At 42.3% G+C, this 23,151-nt stretch overlaps 1 protein-coding gene across 3 annotated transcripts in view; it reads right to left on the bottom strand.

Annotated features, from left to right (window-relative positions):
- Positions 1-21,922, bottom strand: part of ankrd27 (ankyrin repeat domain 27 (VPS9 domain)) — a 113,148-nt gene extending 91,226 nt beyond the window's left edge. For all 3 annotated transcript variants that reach the window (XM_014125575.3, XM_014125576.3, XM_014125577.3), the window contains exons 1-19: positions 21,778-21,922; positions 8,083-8,205; positions 7,117-7,227; positions 6,598-6,754; positions 6,309-6,463; positions 5,944-6,003; positions 5,772-5,825; positions 5,554-5,619; positions 5,369-5,445; positions 4,924-5,045; positions 4,130-4,208; positions 3,804-3,942; positions 3,444-3,536; positions 3,113-3,231; positions 2,853-2,935; positions 2,563-2,678; positions 2,276-2,368; positions 1,788-1,985; positions 147-203 (exon numbers count right to left, since the gene is read on the bottom strand). In XM_014125575.3, coding sequence (XP_013981050.2) covers positions 147-203; positions 1,788-1,985; positions 2,276-2,368; positions 2,563-2,678; positions 2,853-2,935; positions 3,113-3,231; positions 3,444-3,536; positions 3,804-3,942; positions 4,130-4,208; positions 4,924-5,045; positions 5,369-5,445; positions 5,554-5,619; positions 5,772-5,825; positions 5,944-6,003; positions 6,309-6,463; positions 6,598-6,754; positions 7,117-7,227; positions 8,083-8,184 — 1,881 coding nt within the window. In that variant the 5' untranslated portion in view covers positions 8,185-8,205; positions 21,778-21,922. The remainder of the gene's footprint in view (positions 1-146; positions 204-1,787; positions 1,986-2,275; positions 2,369-2,562; positions 2,679-2,852; positions 2,936-3,112; positions 3,232-3,443; positions 3,537-3,803; positions 3,943-4,129; positions 4,209-4,923; positions 5,046-5,368; positions 5,446-5,553; positions 5,620-5,771; positions 5,826-5,943; positions 6,004-6,308; positions 6,464-6,597; positions 6,755-7,116; positions 7,228-8,082; positions 8,206-21,777) is intronic.
- Positions 21,923-23,151: the final 1,229 nt, after the last annotated feature.

Below are 23,151 nucleotides of genomic sequence, written 5' to 3'. Positions count from 1 at the left end.
GGAAGAGTCTAGAGTAGAACAACAGTATGTTGGTTAATGGTGTTCTAACAGGCTGGTTGCCTGGAGTAGAGCCATCATTGTATCTAATGAAATACTGTAGTTGCATCTCTTCTCCGTCACTTCCTAAGTGATGAAATCTGACTTACATCATTGTTCTCTCTTCTATGAGAGCTGTTGTGGGACAACTCCAATAGCGTCAGAATCTGCAAGACGCATAGACAAGTACACTTCAGTTACACACGTGCATACTTCTTCATTTGCACATAACGAGCCCACAAATAGACTCCTTGACACACAAGCACTGTTTGTTTACAAAATCTGGCATGTACACAGCTGTTCCAGAATTACCTCTGATACTCATTCTGCTATGTAGCCTACATACATACACACTGTGTTAAGCTATACAGGACAAAAGCTTTTGTAAAAGGATAGTCACTACTTTCATATTCTTTCAGGTTCATACATCAGCTTAAGAGATTAAAAAGTAGGCAATAAATAATTACTTAAGCATAAAAAGTAGGCTCTATTTCTAATACATCCTTTCCACATTTCATTCTTGTTCAAAATCATAATAATACTGAATGACAAGGTAAATATATCAAGCCAATCCTGTTGCTAGGCCATCCAGAAATACTGTCCAAAAGTTTGGAGTCACTTAGAAATGTCCTTGTTTTCCATGAAAACATACATGAAATGAGTTGCAAAATGAATAGGAAATATAGTCAAGAAGTTGACAAGGTTATAATGATTTTTAACTGAAATAATAATAGTGTCCTTCAAACTTTGCTTTCGTCAAAGAATCCTCCATTTGCAGCAATTACAGCCTTGCAGACCTATGGCATTCTAGTTGTCAATTTGTTGAGGTAATCTGAAGAGATTTCACCCCATGCTTCCTGAAGCACCTCCCACAAGTTGGACTGGCTTGATGGGCACTTCTTACGTACCATACGGTCAAGCTGCTCACAGCTCAATAGGGTTGAGATCTGGTGACTGTGCTGGACACTCCATTATAGACAGAATACCAGCTGACTGCTTCTTCCCTAAATAGTTCTTGCATAGTCTGGAGCTTTGCTTTGGGTCATTATCCTGTTGTAGGAGGAAATTGTCTCCAATTAAGCGCTGTCCACAAGGTATGGCATGGCGTTGCAAAATGGAGTGATAGCCTTCCTTCTTCAAGATCCCTTTAACCTGTACAAATCTCCCACCTTACCCCCACCAAAGCACCCCCAGACCATCACATTGCCTCCACCATGCTTCACAGATGGCGTCAAGCTCTCCTCCAGCATCTTTTCATTTTTTTCTGAGTCTCATGAATGTTCTTCTTTGTGATCCGAACACCTTAAACTTAGATTAGTCTGTCCATAACAACAATTTCCAATCTCCACAGTAGAGTGGGGGCTGTTATAGCAGCAAAGGGGGTAACCAACTCCATCTTAATGCACATGATTTAGGAATGAGATTTTCGATAAGCAGGTGTCCATATACTTTTGGTCATGTAGTGTAGTTTTGCTGGGACATTATCAGCTGTGCTGGATGACTGCCAGTGAATGACGGGCAGCGGGGGGGGGAAAATATGATCCTCTTGAAACTGCTTAGAACACAAATTCTGTGTGATATTAAAGATTGTAACAGTGTTACATAGACTTATTCAGGAAAAGGACCTGACTTTAAAAAATGGCAGAGTAATTTAAAAATCAATGACGCTCTCTGCTCTCCTAGTGTTAAAGTAAGAAGTGTGTTTCAGGCAGAGGCAGGGTCAGCTGTGACCAGGGGTCTATACTCCTCACCTTAGAGTTGAGGGCACATTGTAGTGGAGAGTCGTTGACCTTGTTGTAGATGGTGGTGCTGGCTCCGTTCTCCAACAGCACCTCAATGATGCCCTCATAGCCCCACCGGGCTGCGATATGCAGGGGGGTGTCACCTTTGTCATTCTGGATGTTCAGACGGCACATGTGCAGGTCGTAGTACACCAGGGCTTTAACACACTGAAACACGGATGGGATAACACTGTTAGACTGAGAACAATCTCCTCTGAACTACCATAGAGAAGACTGTCAATGCAGGGTGTCATCACCTGTCATCATCATCCATATACTTATTTAGGGCAGTATCAATACAGATACTGTGACTGCTATCCCATGTACTGTGACAGGTTACATTTCTTCAGCTCTGTCACTCAGGTTACCACACAAAGTGGCAGAGTAAAGGCTGTTGGAATAAACTGTGCATTTAAATCCAGATTTTAAATGGAGAGTGACTCCCCAGACTGACGTACATCCTCGTGTCCGTACATACAGGCCAGGTGCAGAGGAGTGTTGCCATTGTTATCTTGGGCACCGGAGAAAGCCTTATAGTGCAAGAGCAGCAGCTGGAGTACAGAGAGAGAGAGAGACAGACAGATGGAGACAAACAGAATGTGAGAGAAATATAAATATGTCAGAGACAATATACAGTTTGTGTAACAGAAGTATCCTTTTTGTATCTTTAGCCTGGTTCAAGATCTGTTTAGGAGTAGGCAAGGCAGCACAAACAGATCTGGGACCTGCTAGCGTCCTGGCTCACCGTGACTCGCTGGTAGCCCTTCTGGCAGGAGAGGTGTAGGGGTGAGAGGGCATGGTAGTCTGTGGCGTTCACCAGAGCTCCCTTAGACACTAGCAGGTCGATCAACAGGGACTGACCTGCCACGGCAAAGACAGCCTTTTTATTTTATTTAGACAGTGGGAAATGAGGGAGACAGATGGAAAGGGATGAACAGTACAGAATGTGGCAGAGCAGGAATCCCCTGTTGTGTGGCCTGGAGGCAGTTTTCTGGACAACTTTAGGTACCTCTGAAACCTGTTGGTATCTCTTACCGCAGATAGCAGCGACGTGAAGTGGTGTGTATCCCCTGTCGTCCCGAGAGAAGGGCGTTATGATAGAGGGGTCATTCAGGCTCCTGTAAGCAGACAGTGTTGAAGAATAATCACATTATCAGCTCCTATATGATTTTAAGCCATTAAGTGGGCAGAAAGGGGAAATGATTATAACAAGATGTAGTGAAAGAAATAACCTTTCCTACTGAGAATATCATTTTTTATGATAGAGGAGTTGTGTGCGTGGGAGCGGTACTCACCCAGAGAGACGGAGCTCACAGTGGTCACAGGAGCAGAGGGGGTGGCACCCCTTTACCCTGTCACTCTGGTTCTCACTCAACACACGCTGGACCTCTACCTCGTTACCATTGGCTATGTGCTGCAGGATCCATCAATCCACACACAATCAGCAAAGATAAATAAAAAGGATCAACACAAACAATTGATTAAAAAAAGAAAAAAGTTAATCCAACGGTTTCATATTAAAATGAAATGCTGAATGAAATGAGGTGTCCATCTGACGAATGAAGCATAACATTATGCAGAGTATAGCTTTCTCCCCTTCTAAAGGTCAGGGGTCAGGGTTCTCACCTGAAACAGACAGTCTATGGGGGTAGCAGAGTTCTGGGAGAGCAGGTTTATCGTCTGGGTGAAATGCACTTTGTCGTTCAGGTCCCCTAAGCCCTGCAAACCTCACACGCAGCCATAGTCACTCACTCTGCACAGGGGAGTGTTTCTCTCAATATCATTTTTCAGTCATTATTGTGGCCTGCTATCACAGGTATTGCAGTGATAAGTTGATGTATCTAAGTCAACAATGTGCTTGGATAGGATATCAGCTACAACAACGTATGTGCTTGTGGTGTATAAAGCCCTCTTCACAATATTGAGTTAAGCAGGCCAGGACTAAGGTAATGTAAGAGAACCTGTGTACTACTGCACTGTGCTCACCACGCGTCCCTGGCTCAGGTTGAAGTTTCCCTGGCTGATGAACTCCACGGCGGCCTGGAACGACGTCAGCCAGTAGCTCAGCTCCTCCTTGGTGGAGTTACAGAAATGGAAGTTCTTGATGTAGCTCAGGTTGGCCATCCTGGAAGAGCATGCTTGTTAGTTTAACATGGCTGTTAGTCATTCATTCATAACTATGTTTCATTTCTAGGTGCAAGTTATTCACTTCTTCATTAAATGAGTAGTTAAAGTAGTCATCAGGCCATTTAATGGTCAGTGGTATTACTAGAACTCATTTAACTGCGGTATTACTAGAATTCCTTACTCACCAATTGGGGATTTCCGTCTTCACCAGTAAGTACAGAATCACAGACAGAAGGTCGTCTGCACACAGAGACTCTAAGCTAACTGCATATGGAGAAAAGGGAAATGAAAGAAATTATTAAATGACTGTTTGCGTCTAAGTTTCAGTGACTGTGTGATGTTTACAACTAGAGCATACAGCAGGGAGAAATGAAGACATAAAACAGCTTCATCCAACAAAACAGGCGAGTGTCCACAGTCAGTGTAACCTCTCAGACACTCTGCCTCTGTCCTCATTTAGGCTTTAAATTGGTAAATTGGCTGTTTGGCCATCAGAAATTAGGAGCGGATTGCAGCACTCTGCAGAGACAGAGCCAGGTTGTTATGTGGCCAACAAGGTTAGATTTGCAAAACAAACTGGACATACAGATTAGGCCCCTACAGTTTCTGTTCTGTGGACCGTGTGTACACACTCAGTTAGTATATTACCGTGAATAGAACAGACAACAAATCCTGATTACAATGGGTTACAATGACCAGCCTTGAAAGACGTGTAGGCTGTTTATAATAATGTCATGTCTACATAAAACATTGTTAAATCAGCTTTTTATGCATTTCTGGATGAAAGCAAATATTTTAATTTGGTGATACAGACTTGCATGGAACCATAACAAATGGGATGGTTTCCATTTTAAAGGCTCATTTGCATTCCAGTGTCAATGGGCTGATTGTTGTAACACTGTGCAACTGCTTAACATGTGACATGAAATGGCATAGGCAGGATGGATGGAGACAGACATAAAAACAGACAGACACATACCCAAGTGGCTGGGGGACTGCATGATTGTGAGAGACACCTTCCTGAGACAGAGCAGTTTGTGTAGAGGAGAGGTGCAGTGGTTCAACTGGCTCAGCTCTCTCTTGGCCCGAGGGATATTTATACTGTAGGAGAAGACATAACACGGAAGTACAACAGGATAAGTTAATATTGATACTGTATGAGAGTGGAAAGAGGAACATACTCCTATAGTCTATAGACACAACAGCACAGGTTATAGTGGTGAAATGACCTGATAGGGATCTACTGCTAGAAACCTGCTTGACATTATGGAGATCAATATGGTGTCTGTTCATTTTTCTTTGTGTTGTATGCAGACTTGTTTATTGGCCAGCGGCGAATTATAATGTGATGTGCATCACGTTATTGAGTCGTAATCATAAAAAGCAGAAATTAAAAAAGAGACCAGGTAAAAAAAAAAAAATACCTAAATTCAGATTTGACCCCAAAGTCTTTCTGCTGCAGGTCCTGCAGACCTCTGGTGGTTTTGTTGAAGGCAGAATCCTGTTGGAACAGTGATAATAAACAGAGATATTAACCTTCACTGCATGGGAATTCTGGGCCTATAAATGGACAGCATTATCAAATACTGTATAGTATTTATTTACATACCTGGCTGGCTTCAAGAGTCCCCACAAAATTAAAGATGAAATCATGGATACCATGATGTATATACATCTAAAAGAGAAAAAAATAATTGAATGACAACTTTACATAAAAATATATTACATCATCACACAACAGAATTTCACCAGAATGAAGAAACAGTCCAAAAAGCAGCCAAAGCAGCAGACGTCATATTTGAAATGAAGTGTGAGGGATGGAACTACCTCAGCCGCCTGTTTGAGGAGAGTCATCTGGAGCTCCTGTTTCACCAGCAATTTCTGAAAGGCGGTTTAACAAAATCAGCTTTATTTCTAAGGATTGTGTCCAATACGCATGAAACAGGAGAAAATAATTTGAAAATGGGTTTTGTTTTCTGTAGCAAAACATGCTACTCACCAGGCGCGAGTCTCTCAACAGGCACTGAAGACATTTAGTATAAAGAGAATTCACAGAGTCCTGAGAGGAGAGCACAGTTACATGTTAAAGCAGTACGTCACAGCAGAAGTCATATAACATCTTACTATACGTCTATAGCATACAATACATTAGTGTACATTACTATAGTATAGCCATTTCATATTATACATTAGTGTGTCATGTTACTGTACACTGAGTGTACAAAACATTATGAACACCTTCCTAATATTGAGTTGTACCCCTTTTGCCCTCAGAACAACCTCAATTCGTCGCGGCATAGACTCTACATGGTGTCGAAAGCAGTCTAGCATCACATAGGCGTGTTGTTTAGGGTCAGTACTTACGATGTGGTGACGCAGTCCCTTCTTTTCCTGCTCCTTAAATGAGTGGCAGAAGCTGCTGATGAACTTGTCCAGTTTCTCAACATGGTGGCCCAGGAACTCCCTGACATCCTCCACATTCTTCAGATAGTACGGGGCCGGGCTGGGGGTCACCTCCACTGTGAGAGAAAATAGGGAGAGAAGAAAGGTGAGAGTGAGATGGTGGCTGTAGGTGTTTGTATCTGGTTCAATATGGACTAAACCATACACTAAGTTAACCAACTTTTGTCACTTTGGAGGAGAGCAGTACTACCTGGGCTTTGGTCAGTGTCGATGGGCCTGGCGATACAGAGGATACTGTAGCACTGCTCCTTCTCATTGTAGAAGGTCTCCTCAAACAGGATGGGCACATTGGCTGGGGCCTGGAACCCCAAGCCCAGTCTCACCAAGCTGTCCTGGATGGTCAGCTCCTATCAGACAGGACAAAAACACACAGGTGGGATCATTGACTAAGATGTCTTAACCAAGAACGTTCTGCTTTATAGCAGCTGTTTACAATCAACTAAATGGGTATATAGCAGTGAAGGCTGCTGAAAGGAGGACTGCTCATAGTAATGGCTGGAACAGAGCTAATGGAATGTAATGAAACGCATGGAAACCATGTGTTTAATGCATTTGACACCCTTCCACTCTAGCCTTTACCACAAGCCTGTCCTCCCCAATTAAGGTGCCACCAACCTCCTGTGGTATAGAGAAAATGAAACTGCATGATATTTTGTGTAGTTGCACCAATGATACAACAGGAAGTGTAGCGTTGGCAGATGGATCTTACCTTTCCATCTACAGTCTGATACCCTTCTCCAGATGGGTGTAAAACATAGGTTTCAAACTGGGCTGCTGTGTATGCACTAAGGGTTAGACTTCCACGGCACGGCACCAAAACCTGGGGCACACCACACCATCATCAACAAGGGTAATCAACAATGCTCCTCGTGACTGACTGAGAATGGATTCAACAAAAGGTTTTATTGGTAAAGTACCCACAATAAAAAGCACCTGAGCGAACTGTAAAAATGCTACTTCACATTTATTTCTCTGGTACGGCCTACCACCCACACGCGATTCAACACCTATGACAGTAGTGTCTGCATGAGCTTTCTCTCGCCCCCTCTCACTGTAGGTGGTGGTTACTAGACAGAGCTCTCCTTTGAGAACTTCCCAGAACACTAACAGTGGTGAGTCATAGTAATGGTCCAGATATTATCCTCTTGATACTCCTTTGCTAACCACCAAGTAGGCTGAGAACCTTCTAAGTGGCCATTTTCTACAAATGGCAAGAAAAAAACTATTTTCCAAAGCAATAACATGGCCTTCCTCAACCATTAAAAATGGACTATTTTCCTTTATGTTCTTCTTATCTCTGCATAAATGGATGACCTCATACCCTACATCTCAACCTAGCAGCTGACTTGCCATAAAGAGAATCTTCAGCCAGTGTGGTACCAAATTGTCCTGCATTTTCTGGACAGTTGGCTGGCCTAGCCCCATATGTTGAACCTTTACATTGTTTGATTTTGGTCCAAGTCTACACACAGCTCACAAAGAAGAAATTTCACTCTCTTAAATCCTGCATTTTCAGACAGAGGGGAGTAGTGCATTATAGCTGGAATATTTACTGTATATGATCATGCAAGCCTGAACACAATAGTTTTATTCTGCTGAGCTTGGTAACATACACCATATAAAAAGGGCTGAGTACTATAGTATGGTCCCACAGCCACAGCTGTCAGTCACTCACAATGCCATGTAGCTCTGCCACTCTGCTGCACAGGTCGGGTCTCTGCTTCTCCAGCGCCAGGTAAAAAGGGTTCTTCAGGAGGTTCTCATCATACACAGCCATAAGGAACTGGATCTCTGGCTCCTGGGGGGAGGAAAAGAGGTGGACAGTTAACAGTAAATATGTGGTAGGAGGGAAGGATTCCATATTAGGTGACTGTCTGGTTGACAATTACAAAAAAAATGCTTTCATGTTGCTGCATAAGGACAAAGACTCAGCCAAGGCTGGACAGAGAACATGTTAGAGTTGTTGACATGAAGTAGCCTAGGTAAGAGCTAAGTGGCTGGTTAGCTAGGGGTTTAGTCCACCAGCCAAATCTCTGTCGAACATGCAGTACATGTTGGCTGTTTATGGTAGCAATTAACCTGGGGAAGAGGCTAAGGGTTTGCCAAAGAGGACAAACAGACAGAAGCAGCTAGGTCCAGAGTCCTCTTCCTGAAGTGTCTGAAACCACAACAGGAACAACAAGAATATTGTTCCTGTCTCCAGGGTTGCTCTCCTCCTCCTCCCTCTCCCTAGCCAGCTGCCTCTCAGCTGAGCTCGTTAACGTTCTCGGAAATTACATTAGAAAAGCTGGTTCCCCACATAAGTGCATCTCCAGGGCCAGAGATTCTGTATGTGTATATGACATGTTTAGAAGAACTTCATGAAACATCAACCTTTATTAAAGCAGTCAGTCTCGAGGAGACACACAGCAGGAAGGATCTAACCAACAGGTAGTTAAAGGCTCAATGCAGCATTCTCTCTCTCTCAATATCAAATACTTTCTGGGTAACAATTAAGTAACTTACTTTATTATAAATAAATAGCTTCTTAGCAAGAGCACTTTCTCGAGCAAGAATTTAGCTATGACTGTCTTGGAGTGGTCTGAGGGGAAAACGTAAAACAAGTCATTATTGGCAGAGAGGTTGTGTCTATTGACTAATTTACTGAAAAGTGATGTCACCAGGCAGGGCAAAACTCCATCCCACCAAAAGAGTTAGAGCTGTTTGAAAATAGAGATTTCAGGCTAACACTAAAAGGGCATCAGCATCTTCACAGTATTATTCCAACCTCAATGTAGACATGAATAAATAAATTAAAATCACATTGGACTGCACCGAGCCTTTACAAAATGTTCCCCAAGCCTCAAATGTTCAGACAGAAGCCTCATCTCCTGTTGAAACTATTAAAAAAAATTAAAATGAGATTAGCCAGGTCATATGATGCTGTGGCATCACATCTTCCCTTTTCTGTCACATCATATGAGCATCAGCCCCAAAATGGCTACTCACAGGCTACTCACTTGTTTGCGCCGAGTAAAGAGGACTTGGGATGCTGAGCTCAACGTCATCTTTACGAATTGCAGGGAAGATAATGCCATGGGGGGGGGGGCATTATTCACAACAGCAGCAGAGTGGGACTGGGAGGACTGAACCTAAACCAGCCTCTTTCGGAGTTGGACTAGGCTTCATAGTAGATCAGCAGTAGCTCAGGCTTAGTGTGAAGACAAGCACTGTCAACTTCCACCCTCATCTCTCTGTGTGCTCCCTGCCTGGTAGGCTATCAGACGCTGCCTGATGCCCTGAAACACTGAAGAATGTGCCGTGTGACCTGTCTGCAGGGTCTGAACCGCCCTGGTTTGGGGAAAACTTCCTTCACACTCGTGACCAGTGGAAAGGGAACTGCACGGCTCGTAAGCATAAAGACATCTGTTTTCGTCAAGATAATGGACAAAGTATTTTCCTTCATCTGACCTTTCATACTGTTTGGTCAAACTATACTGTATATCAATATTACATTGATACATCTTCTGATGGAAGTCCTTTTGTCTACTACATACACACACTATACAGTGCATTCGAAAAGTCAAAACTGCTCCAGCTCCTTCAAGTTGGATAGGTTCCGCTGGTGTACAGCAATCTAAGTCATACCACAGATTCTCAATTGGATTGAGGTCTGGGCTTTGACTAGGCCATTCCAAGACATGTCAATGTTTCCCCTTAAACCACATGAGTGTTGCTTTAGCAGTATGCTTAAGGTCATTGTCCTGCTGGAAGGTGAACCTCCATCCCAGTCTCAAATTACTCGAAGACTGAAAACAGGTTTCCCTCAAGAATTTCCCTGTATTTAGCACTATCGATCATTCCTTCAATTCTGACCAGTTTCCCAGTCCCTGCCAATGAAAAACATCCCCACAGCATGATGCTGTCACCACCACCATGCTTCACTGTGGGGATGGTGTTCTCGGGGTGATGAGAGGTATTGGGTTTGCGCCAGCATTCTCCTTGATGGCCAAAAAGAAACATTTTAGTCTCATCTGACCAGAGTACCTTCTTCCATATGTTTGGGGAGTCTCCCACATGCCTTTTGGCGAACACCAAACGTGTTTGCTTATTTTTTTTCTTTAAGCAATGGCTTTTTTTCTGGCCACTCTTCCGTAAAGCCCAGCTCTGTGGAGTGTACGGCTTAAAGTGGTCCTATGGACAGATGCTCCACAGCAGAGATTGGAGTTTTGCAGCTCCTTTAGGGTTATCTTTGGTCTCTTTGTTGCCTCTCTGATTAATGCCCTCCTTGCCTGGTCCGTGAGTTTTGGTGGGCAGCCTTCTCCTGGCAGGTTTGTTGTGGTGCCATATTCTTTAAATTTTTTAATAATGGATTTAAAAATTGGTGCTCCGTGGGATGTTCAAAGTTTGATATATATTTTTTTTATAACACAACCCTGATCTGTACTTCTCCAAAACTTTGTCCCTGACCTGTTTGGAGAGCTCCTTGGTCTTCCTGGTGCCGCTTGCTTAGTGGTATTGCAGACTCTGGGGCCTTTCAGAACAGGTGCGTGTATATATATAGATCATGTGACACTTAAAGTCAACCTGTGTGCAATCTAATTATGTGACTTATGAAGGTAATTGGTTGCACCAGATCTTTAGGGGCTTCATAGCAAAGGGGGTGAAAACACATGCATATACCACTTTTCCGTTTTTTTAGATATATTTTTTTAAACAAGTTATTTTATCAATTTCACTTCACCAATTAGGACTATTTTGTGTATGTCCATTACATGAAATCCAAAATAAAAATCAATTTAAAATTACAGGTTGTAATGCAACAAAATAGGAAAAAACACCAAGGGGGGGTGAATACCTTTGCAAGGCACTGTACCTGTCTATATAAAAAGGTCCCAAAGTTGACAGTGCATGTCAGAGCAAATACCAAGCCATGAGGTCGAAGGAATTGTCCGTATCGCTCCGAGACAGGATTGTGTCGAGGCACAGATCTGTGGAAGGGTACCAAAACATTTCTGCAGCATTGAAGGTCCCCAAGAACACAGTAGCCTCCATCATTCTTAAATGGAAGTAGTTAGGAACCACCAAGACTCTTCCTAGAGCTGGCTGCCTGGCCAAACTGAGCAAACAGGGGAGAAGGGCCTTGGTCAGGGAAGTGACCAAGAACCCAAATGGTCACTCTGACAGAGCTCTTCTGTGGAGATGGGAGAACCTTCCAGAAGGACAACCATCTCTGCAGCACCAATCAGGCCTTTATGGTAGAGTGGCCAGACGGAAGCCACTCCTCAGTAAAAGGCACGACAGCCCGCTTGCAGTTTTCCAAAAGACTCTCAGACCATGAGAAACAAGATTCAGGACCTCAGACTGAGGCGAAGGTTCACCTTCCAACGGGGCAATGACCATAAGCAAACAGCCAAGACAACGCTGGAGTGGCTTCGGGACAAGGACATTCAGAGACTTTAGTGCCCCAGCCAGAGCCCAGACTTGAACCCAATGGAACATCTCTGGACAGACCTGAAAATGGCTGTACAGCAACACTCTCCATCCAACCTGACAGAGCTTGAGAGGATCTGCAGAGAAATAAATAAATAAATAAATAAATACACTGCTCAAAAAAATAAAAGGGAACACTTAAACAACACAATGTAACTCCAAGTCAATCACACTTCTGTGAAATCAAACTGTCCACTTAGGAATCAACACTGATTGACAAATTTCACATGCTGTTGTGCAAATGGAATAGACAACAGGTGGAAATTATAGGCAATTAGCAAGACACCCCCCAATAAAGGAGTGGTTCAGCAGGTGGTGACAACAGACCACTTCTCAGTTCCTATGCTTCCTGGCTGATGTTTTGGTCACTTTTGAATGCTGGCGGTGCTTTCACTCTAGTGGTAGCATGAGACGGAGTCTACAACCCACACAAGTGGCTCAGGGAGTGCAGCTCATCCAGGATGGCACATCAATGCGAGCTGTGGCAAGAAGGTTTGCTGTGTCTGTCAGCGTAGTGTCCAGAGCATGGAGGCTCTACCAGGAGACAGGCCAGTACATCAGGAGACGTGGAGGAGGCCGTAGGAGGGCAACAACCCAGCAGCAGGACCGCTACCTCCGCATTTGTGCAAGGAGGAGCAGGAGAAGCACTGCCAGAGCCCTGCAAAATGACCTCCAGCAGACCACAAATGTGCATGTGTCTGCTCAAACGGTCAGAAACAGACTCCATGAGGGTGGTATGAGGGCCCGACGTCCACAGGTGGGGGTTGTGCTTACAGCCCAACACCGTGCAGGACGTTTGGCATTTGCCAGAGAACACCAAGATTGGCAAATTCGCCACTGGCACCCTGTGCTCTTCACAGATGAAAGCAGGTTCACACTGTGCACATGTGACAGAGTCTGGAGACGCCGTGGAGAACGTTCTGCTGCCTGCAACATCCTCCAGCATGACCGGTTTGGCGGTGGGTCAGTCATGGTGTGGGGTGGCATTTCTTTGGGGGGGGGCCGCACAGCCCTCCATGTGCTCGCCAGAGGTAGCCTGACTGCCATTAGGTACCGAGATGAGATCCTCAGACCCCTTGTGAGACCATATGCTGGTGCGGTTGGCCCTGGGTTCCTCCTAATGCAAGACAATGCTAGACCTCATGTGGCTGGAGTGTGTCAGCAGTTCCTGCAAGAGGAAGGCATTGATGCTATGGACTGGCCTGCCCGTTCCCCAGACCTGAATCCAATTGAGCACATCTGGGACATCATGTCTCGCTCCATCCACCAACGCCACGTTGCACCACAGACTGTCCAGGAGTTGGCGGATGCTTTAGTCCAGGTCTGGGAGGAGATCCCTCAGGAGACCATCCGCCACCTCATCAGGAGCATGCCCAGGCGTTGTAGGGAGGTCATACAGGCACGTGGAGGCCACACACACTACTGAGCCTCATTTTGACTTGTTTTAAAGGACATTACATCAAAGTTGGATCAGCCTGTAGTGTGGTTTTCCACTTTAATTGTGTGTGTGACTCCAAATCCAGACCTCCATGGGTTGATAAATTGGATTTCCATTTATTATTTTTGTGTGATTTTGTTGTCAGCACATTCAACTATGTAAAGAAAAAAGTATTTAATAAGATTATTTCTTTCATTCAGATCTAGGATGTGTTGTTTAAGTGTTCCCTTTATTTTTTTGAGCAGATATATATATATATATATATATATATATATCTATCTATCTATTTTTTTTTCTCTGCAGATCCTCTCAAGCTCTGTCAGGTTGGATGGAGAGTGTATACACACACGCAAAAATAAAACTTTTTGCTTTATCATTATAGGGCATGGTGCATAGATTGATGAAGGAAAAAACATAAGGCTGTAACGTAACAAAATGTGGAAAAAGTAAAGGGATCGGAATACTTTTCCAATGCACTGTTTATACAAAAGTATGTGGACAACCCTTCAAAATTAGGACATTCAGCTATTTCAGCCACACTATTGCTGACAGGTGTATAAAATCGAGTACAGCCATGAAACCTCCATAGACAAAAACATTTACAGTAGAATGGCATCATTGAACTGTCATAGGATGCCACCTTTCCAACAAGTCAGTTAGTCAAATTTCTTCCCCATTAGAGCTTCCCCCATCAACTGTAAGTGCAGTTATTGTGAAGTAGAAACATCTAGGAGCAACAACGGCTCAGCCGCGAGGTGGTAGGCCACCGAAGCTCACAGAACCATACCGCTGAGTGCTGAAGCGCGTAAAAAAAGAATTTGTCCAACACTCACTACTGAGTTCCAAACTGCCTCTGGAAGCAATGGCAGCACAAGAACTGTTCGTTGGGAGCTTCATGAAATGGGTTTCCATGACCGAGCATCCGCACACAAGCCTAAGATCACCATGCGCAATGCCAAGCGTCAGCTGGTGTGGTGTAAAGCTTGCCGCCATTGTACTCTGGAGCAGTGGAAAAGTGTTCTCAGGAGTGATGAATCACGCTTCACCATCTGGCAGTGCGATGGATGAATCTGGATTTGGCGGATGCCAGGAGAACGCTACCTGCCAGAATGCAGTGCCAACTGTAAAGTTTGGTGGAAGAGGAATAATGGTCTGCAGCGTTTTTTTTTCATGGTTCAGGCTAGGCACCTTACATCCAGTGAAGGGAAGTCAATGCTACAGCATACACTGACATGCTATACGATTCTGTGCTTCCAACTTTGTGGCATTTTGGGGAAGGACCTTTACCGTTTCAGCATAACAATTCCCCTGCGCACAAAGCAAAGTCCATACATAAATGGTTTGTCAAGATCGGTGTGGAAGAACTTGACTGGCCCGCACAGAGCCCTGACCTCAACCCCATCAAACTCCTTAAGGATGAATTGGAACGCTGACTGCGAGGTAGGCCTAATAGCCCAACCTCACTAATGCTCGTGGCTGAACGGAATCAAGTCCACAAAGCAAATGTTCCAACATCTAGTGGAAAGCCTTCCTAGAGAAGTGGAGGCTGTTATACAGTAGCAGCAACAGAGGGACCAACTCCATATTAATGCCCATAATTTAGGAATGAGATGTTAGACGAGCATGTGTCCACATACTTTTGGTCATGTAGTGTACATTGATTTCACACGGTTGTCAGCGTATAGTACTTCCCTGTTAAAAGCAGACTGACCTCTAGCCAGTAAAGAACAAGCGTATCACCTAATTTGAAGAGGCACCCTGAACACTTTTCTGAAAGACAACACTTGTCCAACTTTCTTGCCTTTGTTTTAACTAGCTCTAGAATAAACAAAGTTAAAAATAGCAACATCCTCTCTAAGGCCTGTTTAGTTAGTAGTCTATTGGATTAGACTTATCGTGCCAGATCTCATCTTGATAACAAGTGCCTTCAACCGGTTTTATCTATAATGAAAGACACTTGTGAGAACAGTCAAGTACACTTTACAAATATACTGGAGGCAATCTTATGCCTAGCTACCAGAAATGACGAATGTTGGAGACAAAAGACAGGATTTGATTGTTTAGGCTGGCCTAGGGAAATGATACCAAGTGGAGCACATAACCAGGTTGATCCACTACCTAAGGCGACATGTTACAATAGAAGGTCCCATGTTGTAACACACTGATGAATAGACTCCTTCAGGACGAGCAGTAACAATGATTGCAATTCAAACAAGAAGGTTTTAAAAACTTACTGATTCAATTGCACTTGAAATGAATAGGCCTATCATTTCCTCTGCCAAAGCCATGGCAATATTTGCAGAGTTGGACTCTGGTTTTAATTCCCCAATACAGCTAACATCCATCCTGTTGTTTCCATGGAAAGAAGTGTACCCAGGCGAAAGCACAAGCACATACGTCGACAACATAGGCCTATCATAGATTACTGGAGTAAATTTGAAACGTTGTGTCAGCCCCAAGGTCAACTGAAATCGACACTGTATAATATGATCATGTGCTTGTCCAACAGAAAAAAATAAATGCAATTGATTTAGTGTACTAGGCTAATTTAGAGTTATCACTAATTTAGTATCGCACAGATAACAAGCCAAAACTGTATACAATTTGATGTCCCCACAAATGAGATTTTATGGACGACAGTCTTAAATGTGCTCATCAAAGGCTCTGTAAAACCATGGCGACTTGAATGTGAACCACAATACCGACAATTACTGCGTAGGCTTGCCGGAATGATGCATGACTGACCTCATGGTCAGGAATAGAGCTTACCAGCTTGTAGTTACAAAAAATTGAAATTAGTTACCTCTGGTTTGTTCGGCCATTCCATTCAGCCAGCGGAGTTCTCCGTCCATCACGTAGACAGGAAGAAACTCTCCGGAATAGAAAGGTGGAGGGGTATGTTTCATGATGCTGGGATTGTGGTAACGTACAGGAACTCAAGTCCTTCGGTTCTCCCGATTTGGAATACCTCACCATCAAATGCAGACTGCATTACCTCCCAAAATAATTTTATTCGGTCATCGTCACTGCCATGTATATTCCCCAACAAGCCGACACCCCGACGGCTCTCAAGGAACTAGAGGTCGACCAATTCAACAGAATGGCCGATTAATTAGAGCCGATTTCAAGTTTTCATAACAATTGTAAATTGGTATTTTTGGATTTGGCTGATTTTTTAAAAATCTTTATTTAATTAGGCAAGTCAGTTAAAAACACATTCTTATTTTCAATGACGACCTAGGAACGGTGGGTTAACTGCCTTGTTCAGGGGCACAACGACAGATTTTACCTTGTCAGTTCGGGGATTCGTTTTTGCTACCTTCCGCTTACTAGTCCAACGCTCTAACCACCTGCCTTACTTTGCACTCCACGAGTAGCCTGCGTGGCAGGCTGACTACTTGTTACGCGAGGGCAGCAAGAAGCCAAGGTAAGTTGCTAGCTAGCATTAAACTTATACAAAAAAAAAATAATCTATCTTCACATAATCACTAGTTAACTACACATGGTTGATGATATTACTAGTTTATTTAGTGTGTCCTGCGTTGCATATAATCGATGCGGTGCCTATTAATTTCGCATCAGCCTACTTCGCCAAACGGGTGATGATTTAGCACTGTCGTTGCACCAAACCTAACCATAAACATCAATGCCTTTCTTTAAAATCAATACACAAGTATATATTTTTAAACCTGCATATTTAGTTAATACTGCCTGCTAACATGAATTTCTTATAATTAGGGAAATTGTGTCACTTCTCTTGCGTTCCCGTGCAAGCAGTCAGGGTATATGCAGCAGTTTGGGCCGCCTGGCTCGTTGCGAACTGTGTCAAGTCCATTTATTCCTAACAAAGACAATAATTAATTTGCCAGAGCTTTACATAATTATGACATAACATTGAAGGTTGTACAATGTAACAGCAATATTTAGACTTAGGGATGCCACCCGTTAGATAAAATACGGACTGGTTCCGTATTTCACTAAAAGAATAAACGTTTTGTTTTCGAAATTATAGTTTCCAGATTCGACCATATGACCAAAGGCTCGTATTTCTGTGTGTTATGTTATAATTAAGTCAATGATTTGATAGAGCAGTCTGACTGAGCGATGGTAGGCAGCAGCAGGCTCGTAAGCATTCATTCCAACAGCACTTTCGTGTGTTTGCCAGCAGCTCTTCGCAATGCTTCAAGCATTGCGCTGTTTATGACTTGAAGCCTATCAACTCCCGAGATGAAGCTGGTGTAACCGATGTGAAATGTCTAGCTAGTTAGTGGGGTGCGTGCTAATGGCGTTTCAAACGTCACTCGCTCTGAGACTTGGAGTAGTTGTTCCCCTTGCTCTGCAAGGGCCGCGGCTTTTGTGGAGTGATGAGTAACGATGCTTCAAGGGTGGCTGTTGTCGATGTGTTCCTGGTTCGAGCCCATGTAGGAGCGAGGAGAGGGACGGAAGCTATCCTGTTACACTGGCAATACTAAAATGCCTATAAGAACATCCAATAGTCAAAGGTATATGAAATACAAATGGTATAGAGAGAAATAGTCCTATAATAACCTCAACCTAAAACTTCTTACTTGGGAATATTGAAGACTCATGTTAAAAGGAACCACCAGCTTTCATATGTTCTCATGTTCTGAGCAAGGAACTTAAACGTTAGCTTTTCTTTTTTTTTTTTACATGGCACATATTGCACTTTTACTTTCTTCTCCAACACTTTGTTTTTGCATTATTTAACTTCTTATGGCTTGAGGGCGCCATTTTCACGTCCGGATGAAAAGTGTGCCCAAAGTATACTGCCTGCTACTCAGGCCCAGAAGCTAGGATATGCATATAATGTTTTTCCTTTGTGTAATGAAGAAGTAGCCCTGTTCAGAATGAGCCTCGAGGGAAGTGTAGAGGCGCGTGACCTGAAAAGCACTCTCCACTTTGTTTTCCTCCAGTATTGAACGCAGTTTATCCCGTCTTAAATTTTCTTGATTATTTACGTTAAAAAAATACCTAAAGTTGTATTAGGTAAGTTGTATGAAATGTTTGGACAAAGATCACAGGTAACTTGAGATATTTTAAAGTCATGTTCCGCGAGTTGGAACCAGTGTTTTTCTGGATCAAACGAGCCAAATAAAATGTACATTTTGGATATATAACGACGGAATTAATCGAACAAAAGGACCATTTGTGATGTTTATGGGACATATTGGAGTGCCAACAAAAGAAGCTCGTCAAAGGTAAGGCATGAATTATATCGTTATTTCTGAGTTTTGTGTCACGCCTGGCGGGATGAAATATGATTGTCTGTGTTAGATGGGGTGCTGTCCTCACATAATAGCATTGTTTGCTTTCGCCCTAAAGCCTTTTTGAAATCTGACACTGTGGCTAGATTCACAAGAAGTTCAGCTTTAATTTGGTGTATTGCACTTGTGAATGTAATTTGGCGCTCTGCCATTTCACCGGATGTTGTCAAATCGATCCCGTTAACGGGATTTGAGCCATAAGAAGTAAACCAAATTGAACATGGTTCATTATTTATTTGAGGCTAAATTGATTTGATTGATGTATTATATTAGGTTAAAATAAGTGTTCATTCAGTATTGTTGTAATTGTCATTTTTACAAATAAATAAATAAATAAATCGTCCGATTAACTTCTCTAGGGTAGGGGGCAGTATTTTGACGTCCGGATGAAAGGCATGCCCGTAGTAAACTGCCTGCTACTCAGGCTCAGAAGGTAGGATATGCATATTATTAGTAGATTTGGATAGAAAACACTGAAGTTTCTAACACTGTTTGAATGATGTCTGAGTATAACAGAACTCATATGGCAGGCAAAAACCTGAGAAAAATCCAACCAGGTAGTGTGGAAATCTGAGGTTTGTAGTTTAAATGATTGCCTATACAGTATACAGTGACATAGGATTCATGTTGCACTTCCTAAGGCTTCCACTAGATGTCAACAGTATTTAGAACGTTGTTTCATGCTTCTACTGTGAATAGGGAGAGAATAAGAGCTCCTGGAAGTAGACGACTGAGAAAATGACATGAGCTCAGTGGCGCGTACTCACGTGAGAGTTAGCTGTGTTCCTTTTCTTTTTTGAAGACATTGGAATTGTCCGGTTGGAATATTACTGAAGATTTATGATAAAAACATCCTAAAGATTGACGAGATACATCGTTTGACATGTTTCTACGAATGTAAATATAACTTTTTTTAGACTTTTCGTCGTGAGACTTTGCGCGGGCTTCCTGCATTTGGAGTAGTGGACTAAACGCGCAAACAGAAATGAGGTATTTGGACATAAATGGACTTTACCGAACAAAACAAACATTTATTGTGGAACTGGGATTCCTGGGAGTGTATTCTGATGAAGATCGTCAAAGGTAAGTGAATATTTAATGTAATTTTTGTCGTTTCTGTTGACTCAAATGGCGGGTATCTGTATAGCTCGTTTTGATATCGGAGCGCTGTACTCAGAATATTGCAAAATTTGCTTTCGCCGTAAAGCTTTTTGGAAACCTGACACATTAAGAAGAAGTGTATCTATAATTCTTTGAATAACTTTAATATTTTATCAATGTTTATGATGAGTATTTCTGTAAATTGATGTGCTCATTCACCGGAAGTTTTGGGAGGCAAAACATTTCTGAACATTACACGCCAATGTAAAATGGGGTTTTTGGATATAAATATTTACTTTATCGAGCAAAACATACATGTATTGTGTAACATGAAGTCCTATGAGTGCCATCTAATGAAGATCAAAGGTTAGTGATTAATTTGAGCTGTATTTCTGGTTTTTGTGACGCCTCTCCTTACTTGGAAAATGGCTGTGTGGTTTTTCTTGTCTCGGCGCTGTCCTAACATAATCTAATGTTATGCTTTCGCTGTAAAGCCTTTTTGAGAATCTTACAACGTGGTATGATTAACAAGAAGTGTACCTTTAAAATGGGATATAATAGTTGTATGTTTGAGAAATTTGAATTATGAGATTTTTGTTTTGAATTTGCCGCCCTGCTATTTCACTGGCTGTTGAATAGTGTGTCCCGCGGGTGGGACGCTAGCATCCCACATACCCCAGAGAGGTTAATCGGTATCGGCTTTTTTTGGTCCTCCAATAAATCGGTATCGGCGTTAAAATCATAAAAATCGGTCGATCCTCTACAAGGAACTACACTGGACTTTGTGCAAACTGGAAAACGCATATCCTGAGGCTGCATTTATAGTAGCTGGGGACTTTAATAAAATAAACATGAGGAAAATGCTACCGAAATTCTAACAACACATCTCCTGTACTACATGCGAATCAAAGACTCTGGATCATTGCTACTCTACCTTCCGGGATGACTACAAGTCCCTCCCCCACCCTCCCTTTGAAAAATCAGATCATACGTACATACATACATACATCAAAATTACACTTGATATATTGCAGGTATGGGGTGAAATGTGTTTGCAATTTTCAGGCTGTAAGAGACAGTCAAAGTTCAATATCATTCAAATACTTGCTTTGGAAGTGGACAAAAATATGGCCTGGGACAATGCTCATAAGACAGCATTGAAATCTATAATAGCTGTCCAGATCGAGGGGCACAAATCACTGTAGCAATCAAAGCAATGTTCTGCCAATTGGACATCGATCATTCCCTGCAAATAGAGACTTAGTAAATGGACTGCACAAGCTACATGGGTAGAGGTTTCATTAACACGTTATCAAGGCTAAGATGTACTCTAAAGGAGCCTACCGTTACTCCTTAATTTAACCTGTTATTTACAAAGGTAGACTGGCAGCCAAAACAGCCAAATCAAATAAAATGTTATTGGCCACGTACACATATTCAGTAGATGTAATTGCGTGTGTAACGAAATGCTTGTATACTCTATCTAAACGTGAAAAGATTCTCAATTGTGATACATAAAAAATAAAAAGCAATTTATTTTCAGGTCACATCAAAATAACTTCACAAATGCAAAATGAAACACTGTTTTAACGGGTTTATCACAGTTGCAGCTGACATTTTTCAGTGACAAGTTTCTGGCGGCCTTCTTCCCTTACACAGGTGTTCCGGGCACGCTAGATAACACAGGTGGTCTCTCTTTCGTAAACACAACCCATGATATGGCCGTGTGGCAACACTAACCATATAAAAGGTGTATCAATTTAACCTTTTGTTATTATAAAAAGTATTTATTGGTGATATGAAAGGTAAGGTCCTTATGCTTCCAAAACCGTACTGCAAGCAATGCGTGTACATGTTCAGACCGAGCATCAGGGCTTTTAACAAAACTCCCCGTACAGAAGACGCCTTCGTCCAATGATTTATGTGTAATGGAACTGAGTCATGATCAAGGGCTAACACGCTGCTTATCTTTCAGCTATCGAGCTACAGTAGTTAGCTAGCTAGCTCACAGCAACGACGTCGGCTTGCATTTAACGTTACATTCATACAAACACAATATGTCCATCTAACTTACCTCTATTTGCTAAACCCTGCGGACTCGCATTGCAAAATGCACTTCTTCAAAAGACTTGCGGTAAACAGAAGTCACCATCTAATCCACCGATGCTGTCAACACTACCACCATTCTCCATAATTTACTACTATTCTGCAAGCAGCAATAAAGGTGACGTCACTATCGTAATGAGGACCCTTCCAAATTAAAGCCCATATTTCAAACCATTGCATGGTTAACTCATTCAAAATATATATTTTAATCAACGTTGTATGTATTGTGTTCGTAAGCAAATGCAAGAAGGAATTTATATAAACATTTTTAAAAAAACATTACGCCCACTACTGAAAAATAAAATGTTAAAACTGGTATTTTGACAATATTGGGATTATAGGGAAAAAAATATTGTGCTGGTGCAAAAGTGGGGTTTGGAGTACTCGGTATGGTCTGTAGAGATGTAATTTCATGGGGCAGTGAAAAATACGAAGTGTTGTTGACCTTTTACTACACCCAAGTTTAGCGCGTAAGGGGACTCTTATTTTGAGAGAAAAAAAATCCGCGATCGTGATGCCAGCATCATATCCTGCTGCATGGAGAACGGTAATCCCTCATTTGATGAGTTCAGTTCTATCAACCAATCAGGTGAAGGTTCTCCGATTTACCGCAAACCAATCCCGCTACTCCGGGACAAATTGTTCAGCGGCCTGGCTCAAATCATCAACCGAATGGATGACACTCCACTGTGCATAATGAAGCCAAGTTACACTGCAAATCAACATACAGTATAATACTAAAGAAGCCTTTACTGCTCTCTAACACGTTCTTGAACTTGATCTGCAGAATAATATAGGTTTAAGTGTTTCTTTCACAGTGTAATAAACTGTTGCAATGTCAGTGTGCAATCGGGATACTTAAAGTGTACGTGACCTTTTACTCTTTTCTAATCCATCACTTATTGAAAATGAGCTGTGATTTGTATTTTATATTCTAACATGAAACAGGGCTTTAATCAGCAACACAGTGACTACAGTGAAAGTTTAGGCCTCAATGGCAGAGGTGCTGGTTACCACTGGAAGTAAATGTCACAGGTCCCCTACCTACCCGTGGTAAACAATTCGTTTGTAATAGAAGGCCCTTTCAAAATATTTAAAATGGGCCCAAATTAGGCATGTACAGTGCCTTCAGGAAGTATTCACACCCCTTGACTATTTGCACATTTTGGAGTGACAGCCTGAATTTAAAATATATTTTATTGAGATTGTCACTGGCCTACACACAATACCCCAAAATGTCAGTGGAATTGTTTTGATTTATTTTTACAAATGAATAGAAATCTGAAATGTTTTGAGTCAATAATTATTCAACCCTTTTGTTTTTGCAAGCATAAATAAATTC

Source organism: Salmo salar, chromosome 10 (assembly GCF_965601325.2).
Source record: "Salmo salar chromosome 10, fSalSal1, whole genome shotgun sequence".
Taxonomy (NCBI): Eukaryota; Metazoa; Chordata; class Actinopteri; order Salmoniformes; family Salmonidae; genus Salmo; species Salmo salar.
Note: the sequence above shows the minus strand (reverse complement) of the source record. Positions and strands in the feature narration are given on the sequence as shown.